The sequence below is a fragment of the Hemibagrus wyckioides genome, linkage group LG10, assembly GCF_019097595.1.
Source record: "Hemibagrus wyckioides isolate EC202008001 linkage group LG10, SWU_Hwy_1.0, whole genome shotgun sequence".
In the NCBI taxonomy this organism is placed as follows: Eukaryota; Metazoa; Chordata; class Actinopteri; order Siluriformes; family Bagridae; genus Hemibagrus; species Hemibagrus wyckioides.
The window spans coordinates 6597200-6617973 of NC_080719.1; the positions used below are offsets into that span (position 1 = coordinate 6597200).

General features: G+C 38.5%; 3 protein-coding genes across 3 annotated transcripts in view; all 3 read left to right on the forward strand.

The window, feature by feature from the left end:
• Positions 1–146: 146 nt before the first annotated feature.
• Positions 147–6311, forward strand: LOC131360157 (beta,beta-carotene 15,15'-dioxygenase-like). Its single transcript, XM_058400283.1, has 11 exons — positions 147–390; positions 565–693; positions 812–941; positions 1792–1939; positions 2953–3112; positions 3184–3401; positions 3959–4207; positions 4585–4690; positions 4769–4860; positions 4936–5047; positions 5838–6311. The coding sequence occupies exons 1-11, from the start codon at positions 327–329 to the stop codon at positions 6032–6034; spliced, it is 1605 nt and encodes a 534-aa protein (XP_058256266.1). The 5' UTR covers positions 147–326; the 3' UTR covers positions 6035–6311.
• Positions 6312–8209: 1898 nt separating this feature from the next.
• bola3 (bolA family member 3) lies at positions 8210–11224 on the forward strand. The gene is made up of 4 exons (XM_058400216.1): positions 8210–8357; positions 8786–8918; positions 9002–9090; positions 10991–11224. Exons 1-4 carry the CDS (start codon positions 8295–8297, stop codon positions 11054–11056), a joined length of 351 nt encoding a protein of 116 aa, XP_058256199.1. The 5' UTR covers positions 8210–8294; the 3' UTR covers positions 11057–11224.
• A 4125-nt stretch (positions 11225–15349) lies between these two features.
• Positions 15350–20774, forward strand: part of vat1l (vesicle amine transport 1-like) — a 34625-nt gene continuing 29200 nt past the window's right edge. The window contains exons 1-5 of the mRNA XM_058401665.1: positions 15350–15649; positions 16189–16318; positions 17082–17297; positions 18190–18332; positions 20552–20655. Coding sequence (XP_058257648.1) covers positions 15435–15649; positions 16189–16318; positions 17082–17297; positions 18190–18332; positions 20552–20655 — 808 coding nt within the window. The 5' untranslated portion in view covers positions 15350–15434. The remainder of the gene's footprint in view (positions 15650–16188; positions 16319–17081; positions 17298–18189; positions 18333–20551; positions 20656–20774) is intronic.

The window sequence follows — 20774 nt, forward strand, 5'->3', positions numbered from 1 at the left end:
TTACATGTAAACTTTATATCTCGACTCAATGTGCATGGCAAACCCATTGTCATTATTATTCCACATTCATTTCAAACAAAAAAATGTCCAAAATAATAAAGGGCTATGAAATGTGACAGACCTTCCCAATGCTAATCTTCACCTATAACATTCACTCAGTTTGGGTGTGAGATAAGGCAAGGCAGTCCTCTCTGGGATTTAAAATGAGACTCTGAACTAGAGAGTGCAGTAGAGTTCAGTCTGAATCGCAGCATTTGCAGAGAGCACATGCGGTCTGTAAATGGAATCTAGTCCAAAGAGCAAGAATCCAGTCAGAAGAGGAAGCGATGCCGTATGACTACGGAAAAAACAAGAAGGAGCACCCTGATCCTGTGAAAGCAGAAGTAAAAGGTTTGTCAAAAACACACTCGTGATCTTGTTTGTCTCTTAAAAGTTTAGATTATAGATTATTATGCTTTTTTAGCCTTTAGTGCAACTGTTGGTTAGATTTGCAGAATCTTTTTGCTTTGTGTTGTGTTTCTCCTCAAACGCAAAAGCAAACATACGTGTTGATTTTCTATGCAGGCTCTCTTCCTGAGTGGCTGCAAGGCACCCTTGTGCGAAATGGCCCAGGTCTCTTCTCATTTGGAGAGACTTCTTTTAATCACTGGTTTGATGGAATGGCCCTCTTGCACAATTTCACAATCAAACAGGGTAATTACTTCATCCCTTAATGTTGTCTTTGAATGAATAGATGGATCTAATGTGTAGAAATGACTTTTTTTTTTGGAGACTGGCCTCTCTGGAGTTTCTGCTGAATTCCTTCTTGCAGGAGAGGTTACATACAGAAGCAAATATCTCAGAAGTGACACTTACAACAGCAACACGGAAGCCGATCGAATCGTGGTGTCGGAAATGGGGACCATGGCATATCCGCATCCATCCAAAAGCATGCTCACCAAGTAGGAATTCTAGTCCATTTTGGAACACTGGTACACCTTAGCAGACTGGTTTGAGCGGACAGGAGGGCTACATCACTCTGTAAAACCATGGTGAGCAGAAAAGCATCTCAGGAAGCACAAATGTATGCAACTGAAAAATGTTCCCTGTCCAGTTTTGGTGAGCCTGTGTCCACTGTAGCCTCAGAATCCTGTTTTTGACCAGTGGAATCTGATGTAAATCCTTCTTCTGTAGTAGCCCGGCCACCTCAGCATTTGATTCCGAGATGCTTTTCTGTTTAACACAGTTGTCCAGAGTGGTTATTCGGATTACAATCGCCAGGCCAGCTTAATACAGGACCAATGTGGCCATTCTTCTGACCTTAGTCATTAGCAAGGCAATTATGCCTTCAGAACTGGGTGTTTTTGGTTTTTCACATTCATCCTGTGTAAACTCTAGAAACTGAACATTTCAGGAGATCAGCAGTTTCTGAAATACCTCCAACCAGCCTGTCTGGTACCAACAAACATGTCATGTTTAAAGTCACAGAGCTCACACCTTTTCACCATTCTGGTGTTTGTTGTGAACATTAACTGAAGCTGATTTTATACAATGTGCTGCTGCCACATGGTTGGCTGACTGGATAACTGCATGAATGAACAGTTGTACAGGTGTTCCTAATTGTGCAAAGTGGTGTGTGTGTGTGTGTGTGTGTGTGTGTGTGTGCGTGCGTGTGTGTGTGTGTGTGTGTGTGTGTGTGCGTGCGTGTGTGTGTGTGTGTGTGTGTGTGCGTGCGTGCGTGTGTGTGTTGGCTCAATTCTATTCAGGATGGTTAAGGACCTGAATAAGTGACTTTTTTTTTGTTTATTCCAGAATGATCACCTTTGTCCATCACACTGTACCAGACTTCACAGACAACTGTGCTGGAAACATCATAAAATATGGCAATGATTATTATGCCACTTCTGAAACCAATTACATTCGCAAAATTGACCCAGTTACCTTGGAAACTCAAGATAAGGTAAGGCAGTTACTTCTCACCAGGGGTCTTAATTTTGTTTAAACAATAATAACAATTTAGTGGCCTGTGGGACTGTTGACCAGAATGTTGTAATGTCTGTAAAATGCACTAAGGTTCGATTCTTTTCAGGGGTTGAGGGGGGTTGAGAGTATGGCTGCCTTGCACCTCTGGGGTTTTCTGCTTCCTCCCTGTGCTTTGGTGGTTTTCTTGAAGTACTCCAGTTCCCTCCCCCAGTCCAAAGATTTGTTGTGGGCTGATTGCCATCTCTAAATTGTCTGTAGTGTGTTGTGTAAGTGTGTGTTATTGTCCCCTATGATGGATTGGAACCCTGTCCAGTGTGTTCCCTGTTTTGTGCCCTAAGTCCTCCTGGGATAGACTCCAGGTTTCACGCTACCTTGTGTAGCATAAGCTGTGTGGAAAATGGATGGAATTCTGTTAGTAGATACTTAAATTTTTTATACTATGTGCAGTACATACATATCAATAACACATTCACCTATGTACAATCTGGTATATTTTTTCTTTTACAGTGTATATATACAGTGTACTATTTATTCTAAATCCTTTTCATTTTTTAACTTTACTTTAAATTCCTTCATAGTGTTTGTTTAGATGCCTTTGTTGCTGTCCACATGTTGCCAATTAAATTAAATTAAATTTCATTGTACTGTATACAATGACAATAAAGTACCTTTCCTTATGAAGCCTAAAAGCAATATAATATGGTGCCCCACAAGGTTCTATTTTAGGTCCCAGAAGCTTTATGTTTTTGTAATGTGTGTTCTCTTGCAAAAGATAATATTATTTTTACTGTATGTAATAAGTGCACTGCACATTAATATTAAAGATCAAGATAAGGAAGTGGTGTTCATACTAGGCTTAAGTTAATCTTTACCATTCTTTATCTTATGGACATGCTCGTGTGTATCCTGAGAACGGTTGTATAATGCATCAGGTTTTTACAAATTATAATATTAATATAGATAAAACAGTAAACATTTGTTTTTGTCCAGGTTGACTACAAGAAATACGTTGCTGTAAATCTCGCTATCTCTCACCCACACTATGATAAAGAAGGAAACAGCTACAACATGGGAACGTCCATTGCAGACAAGGGCAAGACGAAATACGTGATATTTAAGGTCCCTGCAGTGGAACATGGCAAAACCCAAGGTGCTACTTTTTATCTGATGTTTATCTGATTATCGTTTGCGTTTATAACTATATGTCCTTGCACTTTTTAGCTGGAACTGATTGGACTCCAGCCTTAAAGAATGCTGAGATCATGGCAACAGTTCCTTGCCGCTCCCTCCTCGCCCCGAGTTATTACCACAGCTTTGGCATGACAGAGAATTATTTCATCTTTATTGAGCAACCCTTGAAGCTGGACATTGTCAAGATGGCCACTGCTTACATGAGGGGGGTGAGCTGGGCATCATGCATGAAATTCCAGCGTGAGGATGTAAGCATTACTTCAGACACCGGTCAATGGGTGCAGTAATCAGAGTGGAGTTACATGTGTATAGCGAGAACCTAATAATAAGTATTCAGACCTCGCAGAACAGTTGTGTGACAGTTAAACCAGATTGAAACCAGATGTGCATTTCATTTTCTCAGGACTCTGATCTTGAAATTGAGCCCAAGTTTCTTGCATGATATTGACTCAAACTGGTAGCAATCCAACACCACTGTCTGACTCAAATACACTAAAAAAGCCCTATGGACAACTATGGAAAACACAAGAAACATCATCTTAGTCATAATCTCTAGGATAGATTATCAATATGTTATAAAAGTCTTATATTCCACTCAAACATTACAAGCCAAATCCCCTGGTTTAGATGCTACTGTCTATAAAAACCCTCTATCAGATGTTTCTTATCAGAGGTTATAAACATAATATGAATGAAGCACCCAAAAATGTATTCACTTGTCCCTCTGAATACACGTAACTTAATTGTATGTAATTGACAAGACTGTTGGATTTAAGTCTCTTGTGCATTTTTCCTCCTGCCACAGGTCCTAATTCACCTCATTGACCGTCACACCAAGAAAGAAGTTGATGTGAAATACTACACGGACACGATGGTGGTATACCATCACGTCAACGCTTTCGAAGACGATGGCTATGTGATAGTTGACGTGATCGCTTACGATGACTACAGCCTATATGACATGTTCTACCTGGACAAGCTGAAAAAACAAGCTGCAAGCGATACTGTTGTCCTGCCGAAGTACAAACGGTTCGTGCTGCCGCTTACGGACAAGGTATCTCACCTTTGCCACTGAAAACTCGCGCGTTTTCATTCTCAATTAAGACATGACTCTCAAAGGCATCCATACATTACCCACAATGCCACTTGCCTCCCTGCTGATATTGGTCTCAGTGTTATTTCGGCCTCGCCTCATCCCTACAAAGCTCATTTAAAGCTGCAGCAGCACTGTAGTCTGTCCTGCATTCTTTGCTCAAACAGACTTGCTTCCAAAGATTTCATGCTAGTCCTATTATGATCCTCTTTTCATACATTGCCGAGCCGAATCTCCGTCAGTACGACCGCATTGTATAGCTACATTAAATCTATTTATTTCATATATTTCTACAACTCACACAACACTGTTAAACACTGATACATTTTTATTTATAGTCTGCTGAGACAGGAGAAAACCTGGTCAAGCTGAAATACACAACAGCCACTGCTGTGAAAGAAAAAGAAGGAAAACTACTCTGCCAGCCAGAAGTTATTAATGAAGGTAACTTGACAACAAAATTGCAGCAATTTCTTTTCTGCTCGGTACTGTAACACTTACTGGGTTTTGTTTGGAAACCAGGCAATGAAATTCCCAGAATCAATTACAACAACAATGGCCAGAAGCACAGATATGTATATTTGACTGAAGCGAGGACTATATTAGAGACAAAGGTGAGAAGATAGACTTTTCAAGAAATTGTCTTTTGCGATTATATAAGGGTATAATATGGTGGAATTTTTGTGCAGGTTATCAAGCTGGACGTTGAAACGAAGCTGCAGGTCAAATGGAGCGCAGAGAACTGCTTTCCTACCGAACCTGTGTTTGTTCCAAGACCTGGTGCAAGTGAAGAGGATGATGGTGAGTTGTTTTTCATTCAAATGCGTACATCAGTTCCATGCTATTGAATTGAGTAACATTAACACAATTAAGTTGTCTTTATTTGTCACGTATACATTACTGCACAGTGAAATTCTTTCTTCACATATCCCATTCTTGGAGGATTGGGGTCAGAGCACAGGGGGTCAGCCATGATACAGCACCCCTGGAATAGGGGGAGTTGGAGGACTTGCTCAAGGGTCCAACAGTGGCAGCTTGGTGGTGCTGGGGCTTGAACCCCGATCTTTCGATCAACAACCCAGAACCTTAACCACTTGATCTACCACTACCCCATAAATTTCCTTACATCTAGCTCCAAGCTGCATGAAATTACAGCCTGAGGACGTTAGCATTAGTTCAGAGCTGAGTTAGAAGACTGAGAAGACTAGTAATTGCAAACATTAATCACAAATGTTATCTATATTGTTTTATGATTGAGATTGTTTGAGTGATTTTGATTGAGTGTTTTTTTTATTATTTATTTCTGTAGTGCTTTTAAAACCCCAATAAACCCCGATGTGTGATCACTGTGTGATCCGATCCAACGCACAAGCTACTGTTGCTCAAATTACTGAAGAAGTTAATGCTTGTTCTGATAGAAGATGTCAGAATACAGAGTGCATGAGGGGTCAGGGTTGTTTTGGCAGCAAAAGGGGGACCAATACAATATTAGGCAGGTGGTCATAATGTTATGCCTGGTTGGTGCATTCTTCTATTCAGTGTACTGGCTGTGGGTTTAACTGACATATCTTTGTCTGCTTGTTATGTTTAGGTGTCGTCCTGACTTCAGTCATAAACTATAATCCAGGTGAGCCTGACTTTCTTCTGGTGCTTGATGGGAAGTCCTTCCAAGAAATGGCACGGGCTAGCGTGAACGTGGAGCTCCATATGGACATGCATGGCTTCTTTATACCACAACATGATGCTGAACATCTTCCTTCTGCTGCCACAGCATCAGCCCACTGTTGAATATATTCTTTGGATTAAAACTAGGTTGTCTGTGATGTGTTTGAGACATGTGGCATTATTAAAGACCATGTAGTGTATTCTGCCTCATTTGTAGGTCACTTTGGAATAAATAGAGTCTGTCAATAAATAAATGGCGTAATATATTAATATAAAAATCCCAAAACATTTTGTATTTAAAAGAATCAGAAGTGTCCTGTAAAGTTTTGTGGGTTCTTGCTGTCTATATAAACATGTTAGAGCCGACAATACTTTCATAGATCCAGTACAGACGGTTTTGCAGGCTGTCCTTTCTCTGGTTTCTATCCATCTCCAAAAACAAGGCAATAAGATAAACAGGCTTGTGTATAAATATACACAAGCCTGTTTAATAAAGATATAAAGAAAAGACTGGTAATATAAAACCTTTTCTATTAAGATTAAGCAGCTGTTGTTCTGACATGTATGGGATCTGAGAACACAGAATACAATACTTACAGTGAGGGTCATTAGGTTTGTGAGGAAAATAAGTAATAAGTGTGATTGCATGTGGAAAAAATCTACTCTGGTATGTGTTGTTTTTTTAATGCACTCTGATTTGGAGATTCTGGAAGGAAGCCTGAGAGTAAGGGTTCAGTAGGGTTCAGTAGTTTTTTCCGTCACTGGATAAAAACAGGTCCTCAAAAGCCTTTTTTTTGTTTATAATACACTACAGTCTGTTCAGCTCATTAGTGGTTACACAACAATCATGAAAGTGGTCACTGAAGTGGAAGCACAGACTCGGTGGTGGTTGAAGCGATGTGGGCCAACAGCTCATGTGCAAACTTGAACTTTCTCAGCAGTCACAGGAAGTATGTCCTCTGGTGGAACTTTTTAGCAATACAGTCAGTGTTGGCTTTCCACCTTAGGTCCTGAGAGATAATGGTTTACAGGAATTTGAATGTCTTCTCAAACATCACTGTCCTGTCCAGTATGGTAATGATAAGGATATACACCGATCAGGCATAACATTATGAGCAGTGCCAGGTGAAGTAAATAACACTGATTATGTCCTCATCATGGCACCTGTTAGTGGGTGGGATATATTAGGCAGCAAGTGAACATTTTGTCCTCAAAGTTAGAAGCAGGAAAAATGGACAAGCGTAAGGATTTGAGCGAGTTTGACAAGGAAGGAACAGTGGTGAACCGGCGACAGGGTCATGGGCAGCCAAGGCTCATCGAAGCACGTGGGGAGCGAAGGCTGGCCCGTGTGATCCGATCCAACAGACGAGCTACTGTTGCTCAAATTGCTGAAGAAGTTAATGCTGGTTCTGATAGAAAGGTGTCAGAATACACGGTGCAGGACGGGTCAGGGCTGCAAAAGGGGGACCAACACAATATTAGGCAGGTAGTCATAATGTTATGCCTTGTCAGTGTATTATATAATAAATTCTAAGGATATATATTAGAAGAAATATTAATACAGGACATTTAAATATATAACTTTAAACATGCTGGTTTTGACCGACTCTTCTGCTGTCAAAACATAATTATAGCAGCCATATTTAGGGACTTCATCATGAGAAAACCATGTATGAACATGTTTGCTGGTTTCAATCCCATTTTAAATAAATAAAGAAATTGGGAACTGAAGGCCCTATAAATATAACATTTTTATTTCCAAACTGAAATGTGCATAAATTCTATTATTTGGGGATTTGTTTTCTATGTTATTCCCCATGCAAGCCATTATACAATGACTATATACAGTATATTCAGGCTTGAGTGACCAGGGGTGGGAAGGTTATATGCTTGCTGGGAACCTTTGAGGCACAGCTAGAGGTTTGTGTTGTGGTTATTTCAGTAGAAAACATACAGGCTGATGTGAAAGGGTTCTTAATCAATCCTGAACTTTAACTGTTAATGTAGAAAATGGTGAAGTTACTCAAACCTCTTTAAGATTGAACCATAATCATCAAATTCATGACGGTAGAATTTTTTTCATGAACATTGCTGTTTACCAAATAAAAAAAACTGATTACCAACAGTGCCTTTTGTTTATTTTTATATTCATATTTACATTAAATATAAAATAAATGTATGGAGAGACCTGCATGTCTACGTACAACTGCACGGGATTTTACGAACTTATACCTTTCCAATATGGCGGACATAACAACTGACTCTTCCATAACCCGGAGCGTCTACGTCATATTTGTGCGACAACAGACGTCCGGACATGACTTTCCTGAAGTTCTTATGCACTCTGTGAAGAATTTTGTTTTGTTTTCTTTTGTTTTGTCTAATGATAACATTCATTAAAGCTGTCAGGTCCGGGATGTCTCTTCACAGACTACTAAGATGCAACGTAAATATTTGGAATTGACATTCGTATGCTAGTTAGCTAGCCAGGAAGCTACAACTGATTGTAATGGAAGAGGACTGTTAAGTGGTCGCGCATGCTTATCTGGAGTTGTGTATTAAAGTCTGTTTTCATGCATTATCGCCCAAATTAGATCATACATAAGAACAGTAATGTTATATATGTTTTAGTAAGACTACACCTTTAAAAATCTGCCATAATAACCATGCACGAGCATCTTTTTTTTTTTTTATTCTAATCTTACTTCATACTGTAAACTAGCTTGAATTTTTCAATATCTACGTAGCTAGAAAATGAGCAGACTCGGCAGATTTGCATAAAAGTCATTGTCTGTAATTGTATGAATGAATATTTGCATATTAGGAGTTACTGTGTATGTTATTAGGTCTAATTGTTGTCACTGGCCCTTACAGACTCTTCTGGTGTTATCATGTAGACAGACACAGAGGTCTTTTTCCACCAACACTGAAGGAGAGATCCGCATTACCAAAATACTGAAAGAGAAGTTTCCCCAAGCTTCATCTCTCAAAGTTGTGGATATATCCGGTAAGCGTTTGGATTGTCTACAACCTCTGATATTTGATTGCGAATTGGTTTGCTTGTGCTCAAGTTTATCGGTTTTATTTCAGGCGGCTGCGGAGCGATGTACGAAATCCACATCGAGTCAGATGACTTCAGAGGAAAACGAGTAGTGCAACAGCACCAGTTAGTGAATCAGGTATGTCCCAAATACACACCTAGAATAGATATAAAATAAGGCAACATGATGTTGAACATCTTCCTGCTGATGCCTCAGCATAGATACAACTTTATTGTCATTGCAAAGTACAGGTACATAGCAACGAAATGCTGTTTAGCATCTACCAGAAGTGCAAATAGTAGAAATTGTGCAGATAAATATGTAAATATGTACATCGATAAATAAATAAGGCTTTGTCAGAGTGTGTATAGAAAAGTATCTGCAGGTAATATTTACAGCAAATAAAGTGACAGGTGTAATTATAATTGTGCTAAAAAATGTGTGCATTATGTTCAACAGTAACAGATAATATACAGTGTATATACAGATAGTATATGGTATGTATAAATAAAGTATATATAAATAGATAGTCAGATAGATAGCATCGACCCGCTGTTGAATATGTTCTTTGGATTAAAAAAAATCCTAATTGGACATGTGGAAAATATTACATGTCTGTTGTGCGTGATGTGCCTGAGACATGTGGCATTATTAAAGATCGTATATTGTGTTCTTCCTTATTTGGGGGTGACTTTGGGATAAAAGAGTCTGTCAGTAAATAAATGGGCTCGTATATTAATATCAAAATGCGAAAACATTTTGTATTTAAAAAGATCAGAAGTGTCCTGTAAAGTTTTGTGGGTTCTTGCCGTGTATATAAACATGTTAGAGCAGACAATACTTTTATAAATACAGTACAGGCCGTTATCATGTAGACAGACACGGACTGAAAACACTGAAATACTAAAATACTCAAAGAGAAGTTTCGCTAAGCTTCATCTGTCAAAGTGAGCTCTCATATCTGGTAAGCGTTTGTATTGTCTACAATCTGTAATATTTCACATTCAGTTAGTGAATCAGGTATGTGTTAAATAAATACACACATAGAATTGATAGAAGGCAACCTGAATTATGTGTAAGCATGTCACAGTGTTTAGGAGAACTGCACAGTGTTGCTGTTTTCAGGGGGAAATAGCTAGAAAGTCCGCGCGAAAGTTTGCGTATTAAAGGTGTTGCATGAACATTTTTTTTAAAGTCACTAGCTTACAGTTGTAGCTCAAGTGGTTAAGGCTCTGGGTTGTTGACCGGAAGATCAGGGTTCCAGCTCCAGCACTGCCAAGCTGCCACCGTTAGACCCTTGAGCAAGGCCACAAACCCACCCTGCTCCAGGGGCACTGTATTACGTCTGACCCTGCGCTCTGACCCCATGCCCTAAGGATGGGATATGCGAAGAAATAATTTCACTGTGCAGTGTGACAAATAAAGAAACTTAAGTTACTTAGAATAGAATAGTTTTATTAGAATACAGTACTGTAGAACCTCGGAGTACAAACGTAATTCATTCCTAAATTCTGGTCGCGACCTGATTTGGTTGTAGGCCGATTTATTATATATTATTTAATCAAAATATTAGCCACTTTTGCCACACCAGCTGCTTTGATGGCTTCTTTGTTTTTCAAAATGGTCTAGATCGTCAATTTAGCCATATTGTACTGCGTAGCGAGATCAGACACGCAAACACCACGTTTATGCTTGCCAATAATTTCTTTCCGAAGTTGGCTGGTTATTTTCTCTTGATCACCTTCTTCCCACTATCACTACCACTCGGCACGTTCTTAGGGGCCAAGCTGGAATTCTTTTGTATAGTATAATACATATAACATCGAGAAAAGAACACGATCATGTCATCATATTCATTGCAATGTCAGTGGGCAGTAAAAAGTCATATGAGGTCAGATAATGATTTTATTACTACTTATACAACATTCGTATCTTTTCTTGCACTGTTATGATTGTGGGTAGGTGTGTTGTTGTTTTGCACTTGAGTTGATAAGGCTGTTGAAGTTACTCACTGTTATAAAAATGTATTATTTAACAGGCACTCAAAGAAGAGATTAAAGGAATGCACGGACTGCGGATCTTCACGGATGTTCCGAAACAGTAGAATCTGCACTCCTCACTACGCCAATGCTGGAAACCGTGTTGTCATTTGTTAGACCTGATTATCACAAAAGAATATATCATTTAATTCAGATAAGCTGTTAAGCGTTATTTAAAAAAATGTCAGGAAATCTTTTAAAGATGGGCGTCATTTATCAATCATAAACTATGTTTATACCTGTGTGTATATATATATATATATATATATATATATATATATATATATATATATATATATATATATATATATATATATATATATATCATACACTATTGTGGGTACATTTTTGTAGACGAGAACTCCATCATAGTCCCTTGCATATGTCGATAAATGCCAATCAGACCTAAATTACCAAGTGTGCTCATGACAGCTTGTTTACTTGCAGAAAAGCTCGCATAAAATTGAAAAAAATCCTCCAAAAAGGGAAAACTCACAGAGCTAAAAATGACCATAAGAAAGAATCCCTTCTAAGTTTGGTGTACACTAAATCCTCCAGTATTTCACCTCTGCCACAGCAACTATAGACACACACTAATTCTTCCCCGTTTATATATGTAGGGTGTCATTACTTTTGTCTTAATGGAATATTTGTCTCCAGTTATGGATTTTTTGAGGACTGTTTTCTTTCATTAAACTGAAATGACTTCATGTAGCATTTAAAAGCCATTCAGACTTTTTAGATTAGATGATTTGAAGCCTATCAGTTGAGGTTAGTGTGTCCCTTATACATTTACGTGAACTCAGGATTTTGTACGATTCAAACTGAGCTAGATTTCTTGCTGAATGATTTACGAACGAAAGCCAGGGTTAAGCTTGATAAGTGAGGTCCATTATTGTTGTACACACAAAATGTGACTTGAATGCTAAAATGCGCACAAATATGACGCGGTATCTCTGTTGTAGCCTGAGAAAACGACCTGGAGAGCATCTCAGAATAGCATTTACTGTTAGTGTCATTCACAACACCACTGATACTTGACTAGCCGTAAATAATTGTTTTCTGTGTTTGTTATTATTTCTGACACGTGTTTCTCACATGTTTCACGTGTGTCCATGTGTTTCTCTGCGCATTGATGCTGATGATTAGGAACCGAAAGCCATTAAATCCCATTCTTTTTCTGTTTCTTTGTGATTCTTTTCATTCTAATATCAAATTGTATGGATCTTGTTAAAAAATATATATATAATATAAGTGCACTGATGTGAACAGATTATGTGATCATGGATAGATGTCACTAGTGGATTTAGCGTGAAGGTCCTGAAATGATGTGAATGACATGTTTGTCCACTAGATGGTAGGTTTTCCTTGATGTCCCTGAACCTTCGAACAGGCACTGATGAAGTGTTAAAGAATAAATTTTATTTGGTGAAATCTAGTGCACCGTTTCCTCTGTTCTTTTCAGTAACAGGCTGAATTTTAATATTTATTTGTTTGCACAGCCCTAGTGACCCCAAGCACACATTCAAATGATGTAGGAGAGAAAATCAAGCAGCAACCCTATTAACTGAAAAGACTGCGTCCATTCCCCAATCTAAGACGGAGTTTCTAATGTACACGAGGAGTCGTTCAGATTATCTTCAAGTGTCTACAGACTCATTAACTAAGCCATTAACAGAAAATGGCTCGGTACTGTTATGCTTTCCAGAGGAGGCATCACCATCTCTATTCATTGTGGTGTACCAGTAATTCTGAAAGCATTATTTTATTTACAAAATCCTTTTCTTTTTATTAGATAAGAGCGCCAACATATTTTATTTTCGACTATCGGAACTAGGATTGTTTTTCCTATGACTGCTGCTGATTTGTAAATACTACAGCGCTAATGATAACGATATACACATTGCATCAAATTGCTCATTGCTGTCCATCGCTCTAGACTACATTTCCTGAGTGAATATGCAGACCTGGAGCGTCTCATATGCCTCCCACTGCAACAGTGTCATAGCAGCCTGCATTAAACCTGAGAGGAAATTCACTATTAGGTAGAATTACAGTGCGTCATCTCCTGAAGAAGCTCCAGGCTTACAGTAACACTGGGATGATTTGTTTATTCATTGACACTACTTAGCTCCAGTCCTTGCTCATGTACACAAAGCCCCTATCTACTAGACATGCTTAGGTACATAAATCTCCACTGTCTAAATCTAAACCTTCTAAAGCCAGAAGGGTTTAGTCTTCTTTTGGCAGGTCAGTAGCTAACCATAAAACCGCTACTTAACAAGAATTCCTCCTGCCATCCACACAACCTTCATAAACACAAAGAGATACAAAACGATGAACTTACAAGGATAACGTTATCTCAGTGATTTTTAAAGTGCAACTTGATAACAGAGCATAATAACTGCTCTCGCTTCAGACAATCAAAGCTGGAGTTCAAGCATTGGCCCATGGCATTGTTAACTGCTCAGTTTTTATTGGTCAGAAGGTGTTTGTTCATTTTCTTCAACAGCAGCCCTGATTAAGATTTTCTTCTTTCTTCTTAGTCTATCTATCTATCTATCTATCTATCTATCTATCTATCTATCTATCTATCTATCTATCTATCTATCTATCTATCTATCTATAATATAGATTTTTGTGTGTGTTATATCTTGTAACTGTCTAAGCTGGTGTAACACAAGAATTTTCCTCATGGGATAAAGTATCTGTTTGTCTGTATCCATCCATATCTCTCTCTCTCTCTATCCATCCATCCATCCATCCCTATCTATCTATCTATCTATCTATCTATCTATCTATCTATCTATCTATCTATCTATCTATCTATCTATCTATCTATCTATCTATCTATCTATCTATCTAATTTTTGTTATGGCGATGTTTTCTTTGAGGAGACGTTTATTTAGCGTTTACGGATGGAGTCTCCAGTGTAAGCACTGACGCTGGAGAGAGGACTTTGCCCTTCCAGTTACTTGGTAGGAGAACAAGCTGCATTTTTCCTTATATTTGAAAATAGAGAAATAAATAGTGAGGCTGTTGAGGGGATGACTGTTTACAGCTGCTATAGTGTATGTTATAATAGAAAGAAACTTGTTTTGTGCAGATGTTTCATAACGTCGTGTATAATTATCAACTGACAAAATGTACGATGTGACAGTTTAATTCATTTTTGTTGGTAAATGATGTGGACTTAAACATTTTACACTGTGCTGTCATTGGAAGCAAATAAATTTTAGGGCTGTAGTAGTAACTCCGCTTCATAACCGACTGCCTGCCAATGATCATTTTTCTATAACAGCACCTGTGCTATTATATTTATTCCTTACTTATTACAACCTAAAACATTGTTCATTCAAAATTATTACTTTACCTTGCAGTCTAACTAAATGAGCGTGTCATGTCAATTGATTTTTCTTCTTAGAGGCAGCCATTAATCCAAACACTATTGATCTTAATAGAGCTTAATTAGGTACCAGCTTCACACCCTTTGTGCTTTAGGTTTTTTTTCTCCTTTCATTTCTTAACATTTATCTCCTAATTGATTAATACACACACTAACATTATGCTGTATCTGCATCACACTGTAGACTGTACATAACTGCAGAAATGACGTTGCTCATCATCATCAATGAGGATGAGGTTCCCTTTCGAGTCTGGTTCCTCTCAAGGTTTCTTCCTCATACCATCTAAGGGAGTTTTTCCTTGCCACAGGCTTGCTCACTAGGGATGATTTTGTCTAACATCTAGGACTGATGTTTTTGGTTCCTATGTTCTGTAAAGCTGCCTTGAGACAATATTCATTGTTAAAAGCGCTATAGAAATAAAATTGAATTGAATTTATTTGGTTGTTTTCCTGACAGTCCACACTGTGATGTGATCTTGAGAAGACCTTTGCAACCTTGTGAGGAACTTCATGGTTTTTGTTTTCCTAAAGCAAACAAACATGCTTCACCGATTATTTAACTAACAAAAAATATTTTTTAAAAAAATACGGCTTCTTGCATCTTAATAAACTGTATTGTTATGCTTTTAAATGAAATGATATTGTAGTAAGATCATGTTTTTTATTGAGGTGATAGACACAGTGAGGGAGGGCTGCTTGTGAGGAGGCTAACACTTTTAAGAACTTGTTATATATAGATAATTTATAGCTTTATATTGTAGTAATTTGTGCTTTTGTATATATATATATATATATATATATATATATATATATATATATATATATAAATATATATATTTCTATAACAGACTGAGAAAAAGGGAATAAGTTGTGGGGGGGGAATTCTTTCAGTCTGTATTGCCATTTTTTACGGTATCTGGTGAGTCTACCGTAAATCTGCTAATAGCACGAGCTGGAGCCCGCTACTCTCCCGGGCAGAGCTGAAGTCGCACCAGACCTGCTGGAGGAGCATCGTGAGGACCGTTATACCGGCAGAGATGGCGAAGGAGGGAACGGAGACGGCGGAGGAAACCGAGCAGATGATCGAGAAGAATGGAGCTAAAGAGCCGGAGAGCGCCGTCAATGCGCCGGATTCAAAGGAAATGCGCGCTGTGCTGCTTGCAGGCTTTGGGGGTCTAAACAAACTCAAAGTGACCAAGAAAGCCATGCCTGAACCCCAAGAAGGAGAAGTGAAAATCCGCGTTAAAGCATGGTACCCACTTTTTTATTTTTATTTTTTAGTTTATTATATCAAAATGTGTTTGGTGATGTGAAATGACTGTGCGCTTTATAGCAACATGTTGAAGTGAAAAATTGCCACAAGGAACAGGTGCTTAAGGATGAAGAAGAAGAAGAAGAAGAAGAAGATGATGATGATGATGATGAAGAAAACTGCACGCAATCATTTCTGAATAGTTGAATTTCTGAATATTTTTAGATATTCATTACAAAAGTGCTGATTGTTGGAACATGCTGATTCATATGAGCCATTTCAGGTACCCTGTGAATACGTACCACTATATAAAATGAGCTGGAGATATCAATGAGTAGATAAAGACAGGGAAAATTGTGTGTCGGGGATTCCAGATTGAAGTTATTGCATTGTGGCTGTTAAATAATAATAATAATAATAATAATAATAATAATAATAATAATAAAGGAAACACTGTTATCAGCACCATTTTGCTGGAAAAAGACAACATCTTTGTAATGATAAGATCATGATCCCTATATATATATATGATTTTACAGCGGCTTGAATTTTCTCGATCTCATGGTACGTCAAGGAAATATCGATAATCCTCCGAAAACCCCTCTAGTGCCTGGATTTGAATGTTCTGGAATAGTGGAAGCTGTGGGAGAAAATACCAAAGGCTTTGAGGTACGACTTTCATACATATTCATTTGTGTCTAATTATAAACCTAGAGTAATCAGCTAAAGAGTCTAACATTATAGAGACTTTTACAGATCTTTTAAAAATCATGTTTAGGACAAAAGTCTTTGCTGATAAAAAAAAAATCTGCAATACTTCTTTGGTTTGTTCCTCTACCAGAACCATTTTAAAGCTCACGGCAGTGTTTCTCTCTCAGAGACATTACCCATTCAGAGGGCTCTCTACAGAGGATTTCAATTAGGAAGTTTTTAGGAAATCTATTCAAAGAATCCTTAAAGAACTATACAGTATATGTTGCATATATTGGTACAGCTGAAACTGCCAATAAATGATCAGCGAATCACTATGATTGATTATTCACCATCTGTGTTCATTATTCTAATAATAAACCAAATATCTGTGCACTGTTAAATCCAGTCAGTTCTGTTAGTCGTGCACGATGGATGTGTGCGTGAAATGAAATGCAGAATCTGCTCTATCTGATTCGGTTCAACTGCAATCACCTAATACAGCAGGATCTAATCAAATACAGCAATTCTGATAAAGAGTACTCCCTTAAGGGTGCTTTGGTTGAGAACCCTTGAACGTTTTTTTTTGTACAGAACCCTACAACTGAATGATTCCTTAGCAATTTTTTTTTGTTAGGCAAGGAATTTGTCCGAAGAACTCGTCAGGAACCCTTTTTACACTAGATTACGTTCTAGACAGTTATGCAAATGAGACTTGTACGTTTTTATGATGTGCTTTCAGATCGGTGACCGAGTAATGGCCTTTACAAACTACAACGCTTGGGCCGAGGTGGTGTGCACGCTGCAGGATTGGGTTTATAAGATACCTGATGAGATGACTTTCCCCGAGGCTGCTGCTTTCTCTATGAACTTTGTGGCTGCATACATGATGCTGTTTGAAGTGGCCAATCTCCGGGAGGGGATGTCTGTATTAGTTCACTCAGCAGGGGGAGGAGTGGTAAGCCTCTCAGCCTAGGGTTTTGTTTATACGGATATAGAAATAGCACCAGAGGGTGAAAAAAAAATTCTTTAATATTAAGGATCTTATTATTTTAATATTTAATCATTCTTGCACTGGTTATGGGAACATTCTGTAGCACGCTTTGAAATAAGAATGCCATTCATTCAGTATTTTGCTGTTATTATGTAAGCCATAAAACATAAAATGTTTTATTTTTGTTTTAATACAGCAATTGGGAACCATTTTCTGTGCCACAAAGAATGACATCATACTTTATAATCCACTTATATGTACATTTTAGGTTATGGACCATCCGTTCCTGTTATCACTTAGCTATAAACAGCTGTTTCCTTACATTCTCTTGGAGTTAATGGATTTTATTTAGAAGAAACGTTACTGAGAAAATCCATGGCAGAAGACTTAAAGTCCTAAAACTAGAGACTCTTTCCAAAAACCATATCATCTTCTTCATCAAATAACAAGGTTTAACCTATTTTTTTTTAGAATTAATTTTCATGTTCTATCCAGTATAAATTAAGAAATCAACAGTGAAGTCATATAAGGGTGTTTATTTAGTAAAGTAAACTCAGGCAAATATCATTTAAACACTTTGGTCAGAGAAAATGGTGTGTGCATGTTAAAAGACCTGATGTTTGGTGCCAGTGTTGTTCCACATGCTCCTGATGCATAATTCAATATTGTTTTGCAGAAAATCAAATCACTTTTATTAAAAATGTGCCTTTTTTTAGCGTTAGAAACATATGAATTTTAATTAAATCATGCAGCATCGAGCTGCCGGTTTTCTTGTGCCGTGTTCTATCTGATTTGCCGCAGTGACGGTTTTAATGCTGAAGCCTCTCCCGTTTATTTATGTATGTTTTGTTCTCAGGGTCAAGCTGTTGCTCAGCTGTGCGCCACCGTCCCCGACGTCACGGTGTTCGGCACGGCCTCTCCCTTCAAACACGAAGCCATCCGTCACTCCGTCACTCACCTGTTCGACAGAAACCTGGACTATGTAGCAGAAGTTCGAAAGTAAGCTGACCGACTGCTGTGTTTGTGCACCGGTTTTAATCCAAAGAATGCTTTCTTACACATTTGAAGTATCACTTGTTGGCATGGAGAAGAGATGTGATGTGATCTGAGGCAAAAGATGCACGAGCTTTAGAAAGGAACAGTGTGTGTTGATGATCAGGATATGATAATGTGAGTCACGCTCGGAGGACAGCGCTGGTCTGAGGAGGAGGCAGACGTTTACCTTCTCTGGATCTGTGTGGCTGCGGTCCCCATGGCAACACTTCGCTCGGCTGTAGTGCTTTAATGGAAGGAGGGGCACCAGAACACTCTCTCTCACACACACACACATGCACACACACATGCAAGCCTTGAGCTCTTGCCCCACACTGGACTTTCCCTAGACATTACTCTTCAGATTGAAGAAGAATCATGCTATGTTTGGCCAGATTTTATTCAGAATCGTCTTACTCTGCATATTGGCAGCATATTTGACAAGACTGTGAATGTTTCTTCGTTCAACAGGTCTTTTCTGATCGCTAATCGCTCCATACAATCAATATGAACACCCTGAGATACATGCTTAGCTTTACGTGCTGATTGATACAGCTCCAATAAAGGCCTTGTGCACCTTCGAGTGCTAGTAAATAGAAGTAAAACGAGTAGGAGAGGGGAGATTAATACTCCTTTCATCTCGGTAGCCCCACATTCCTCTCAGGATCAGGAGAAAAGCAAAATTAAATTGCTCTTTCAAGTCAGACCTTACAATAGGTGAGACCCTCGGCATCACAAGACCACAATGCAGGCGGTCCGGACAGAAAAGAAAAGGCCCCGGGACCGCTCCATCTTGATGACGTGGTTCTCAAGCCTTTCGGCATGTCTTGTTTGTAAGACTCACCATTGAAAACTCTTCAGTCTTAATCTTGTACAGTTTCTGGCTCTTGTTTTCTCAGAGCAGTCATTTGTTTTTCTATTGGAGAAGCTGATTGTTGTATAACGAGACTAGAAGGGGAATTAAGAGAAGACCAAGATAATTTTGGGATCTAAAAAAATATACTGATACAGAAAGAGTAACCTACTTAGTATTCATCACAGGACATTTTCTTTATGCGTGTTAGCGTTTTTTATTTACATTTACATTTATGGCATTTGGCAGACGCACTTATCCAGAGTGACTTACAGAAGTTTCTCGCAGCTGTGTGCTGCTGGCAATGAGCGCCTCGTGCTAAGCTTTATATAATGATGTTTAAATAGTATCTTTACTATAGAGAGAGAGAGAGAGACTGACCTGAGGACACAATGCAGTATCAGGGAGCTTGGTTATTAAAACTGAGTGCAACGTGTCATGAATTATACCTCGTCTTGGAAAGATTTCAGAGAGAGAGAGAGGAAAAAAGGAAGTGTGTGTGTATCAGTGCTCAGTGCTCGCAGGCCTGAAGTGCTCTCTATGACATACTTCAGTTTCTCTGGACATTCGCTTCACTTCTCCTAGAATTCCCTGTTATTTTTAACGAAAAATAACACTGATGACACATACACTACCAGTCAAAAGTTTGGACACATCTTCTAATTCCATGGTCTTTCCTGATGTTTATTTCTTTCTACATTGTAAAACAATGCTGAAGGCGGCCGAAATACACAATAATGTCCTCTGAACAGTTGATATTGAGATATGTCTGCTACTGATGCTCTGTAAAGCCTTCATAACGGCTCTAATCTGAGGTGCTGTTAATTGGTGATTTCTGAGGCTGGTCACTCTAAATGAACTTCTCCTCTGCAGCAGAGGTCAGTTTTGGTCTTGCTTTACTGGGATGGTCTTCATGTGAGCCAGTTTCATCATGGTGCTTGATGGGTTTTGCAAATGCACTTGACCATACTGTTCTTGAAAGAACTATTCCAGAACACCTGACCTTCGTGTCTTAAAATAACAACTGACTGTTTTTTGTTGTCATTACATATGGATTACTGAAGTCCATGTGTGTTATTTCATAGTTTTGAAATCTCCAGTATTGTTCTAGAATGTAGAAAATAAATCCCTAAACAAAAACATTGAATTAAAAGGTGTGTCCAAACTTTTGACTGGTAGTGTACTTCTGTAGTTCTTTCTTTGGATATTTTTGGGACAATTTTTAATGAATATGAACACAGTTTTTATGACAAACAAGCATCAGCCCGATACCTGACATCATTATCAATCTGGATGCATCCCTTTAGTAATGATAAGCTCTTCTCTCTCTTAGGATCTCGCCTGAAGGAGTGGACATTGTTCTCGATTGTCTGTGTGGTGAGAACACGGGGAAAGGTCTGAGTCTCCTGAAGCCCCTCGGCACATACATCCTTTACGGTTGGTAGTTTTTTGCTAAATCGTACATGCATTCGAGTGCAAAAGTTTGCACTCTCTATGGTTTTAGTATAGAAGAAAGAAAGGTAATAGGGGGGAAAGTTACAAGTGTATGCGTATCC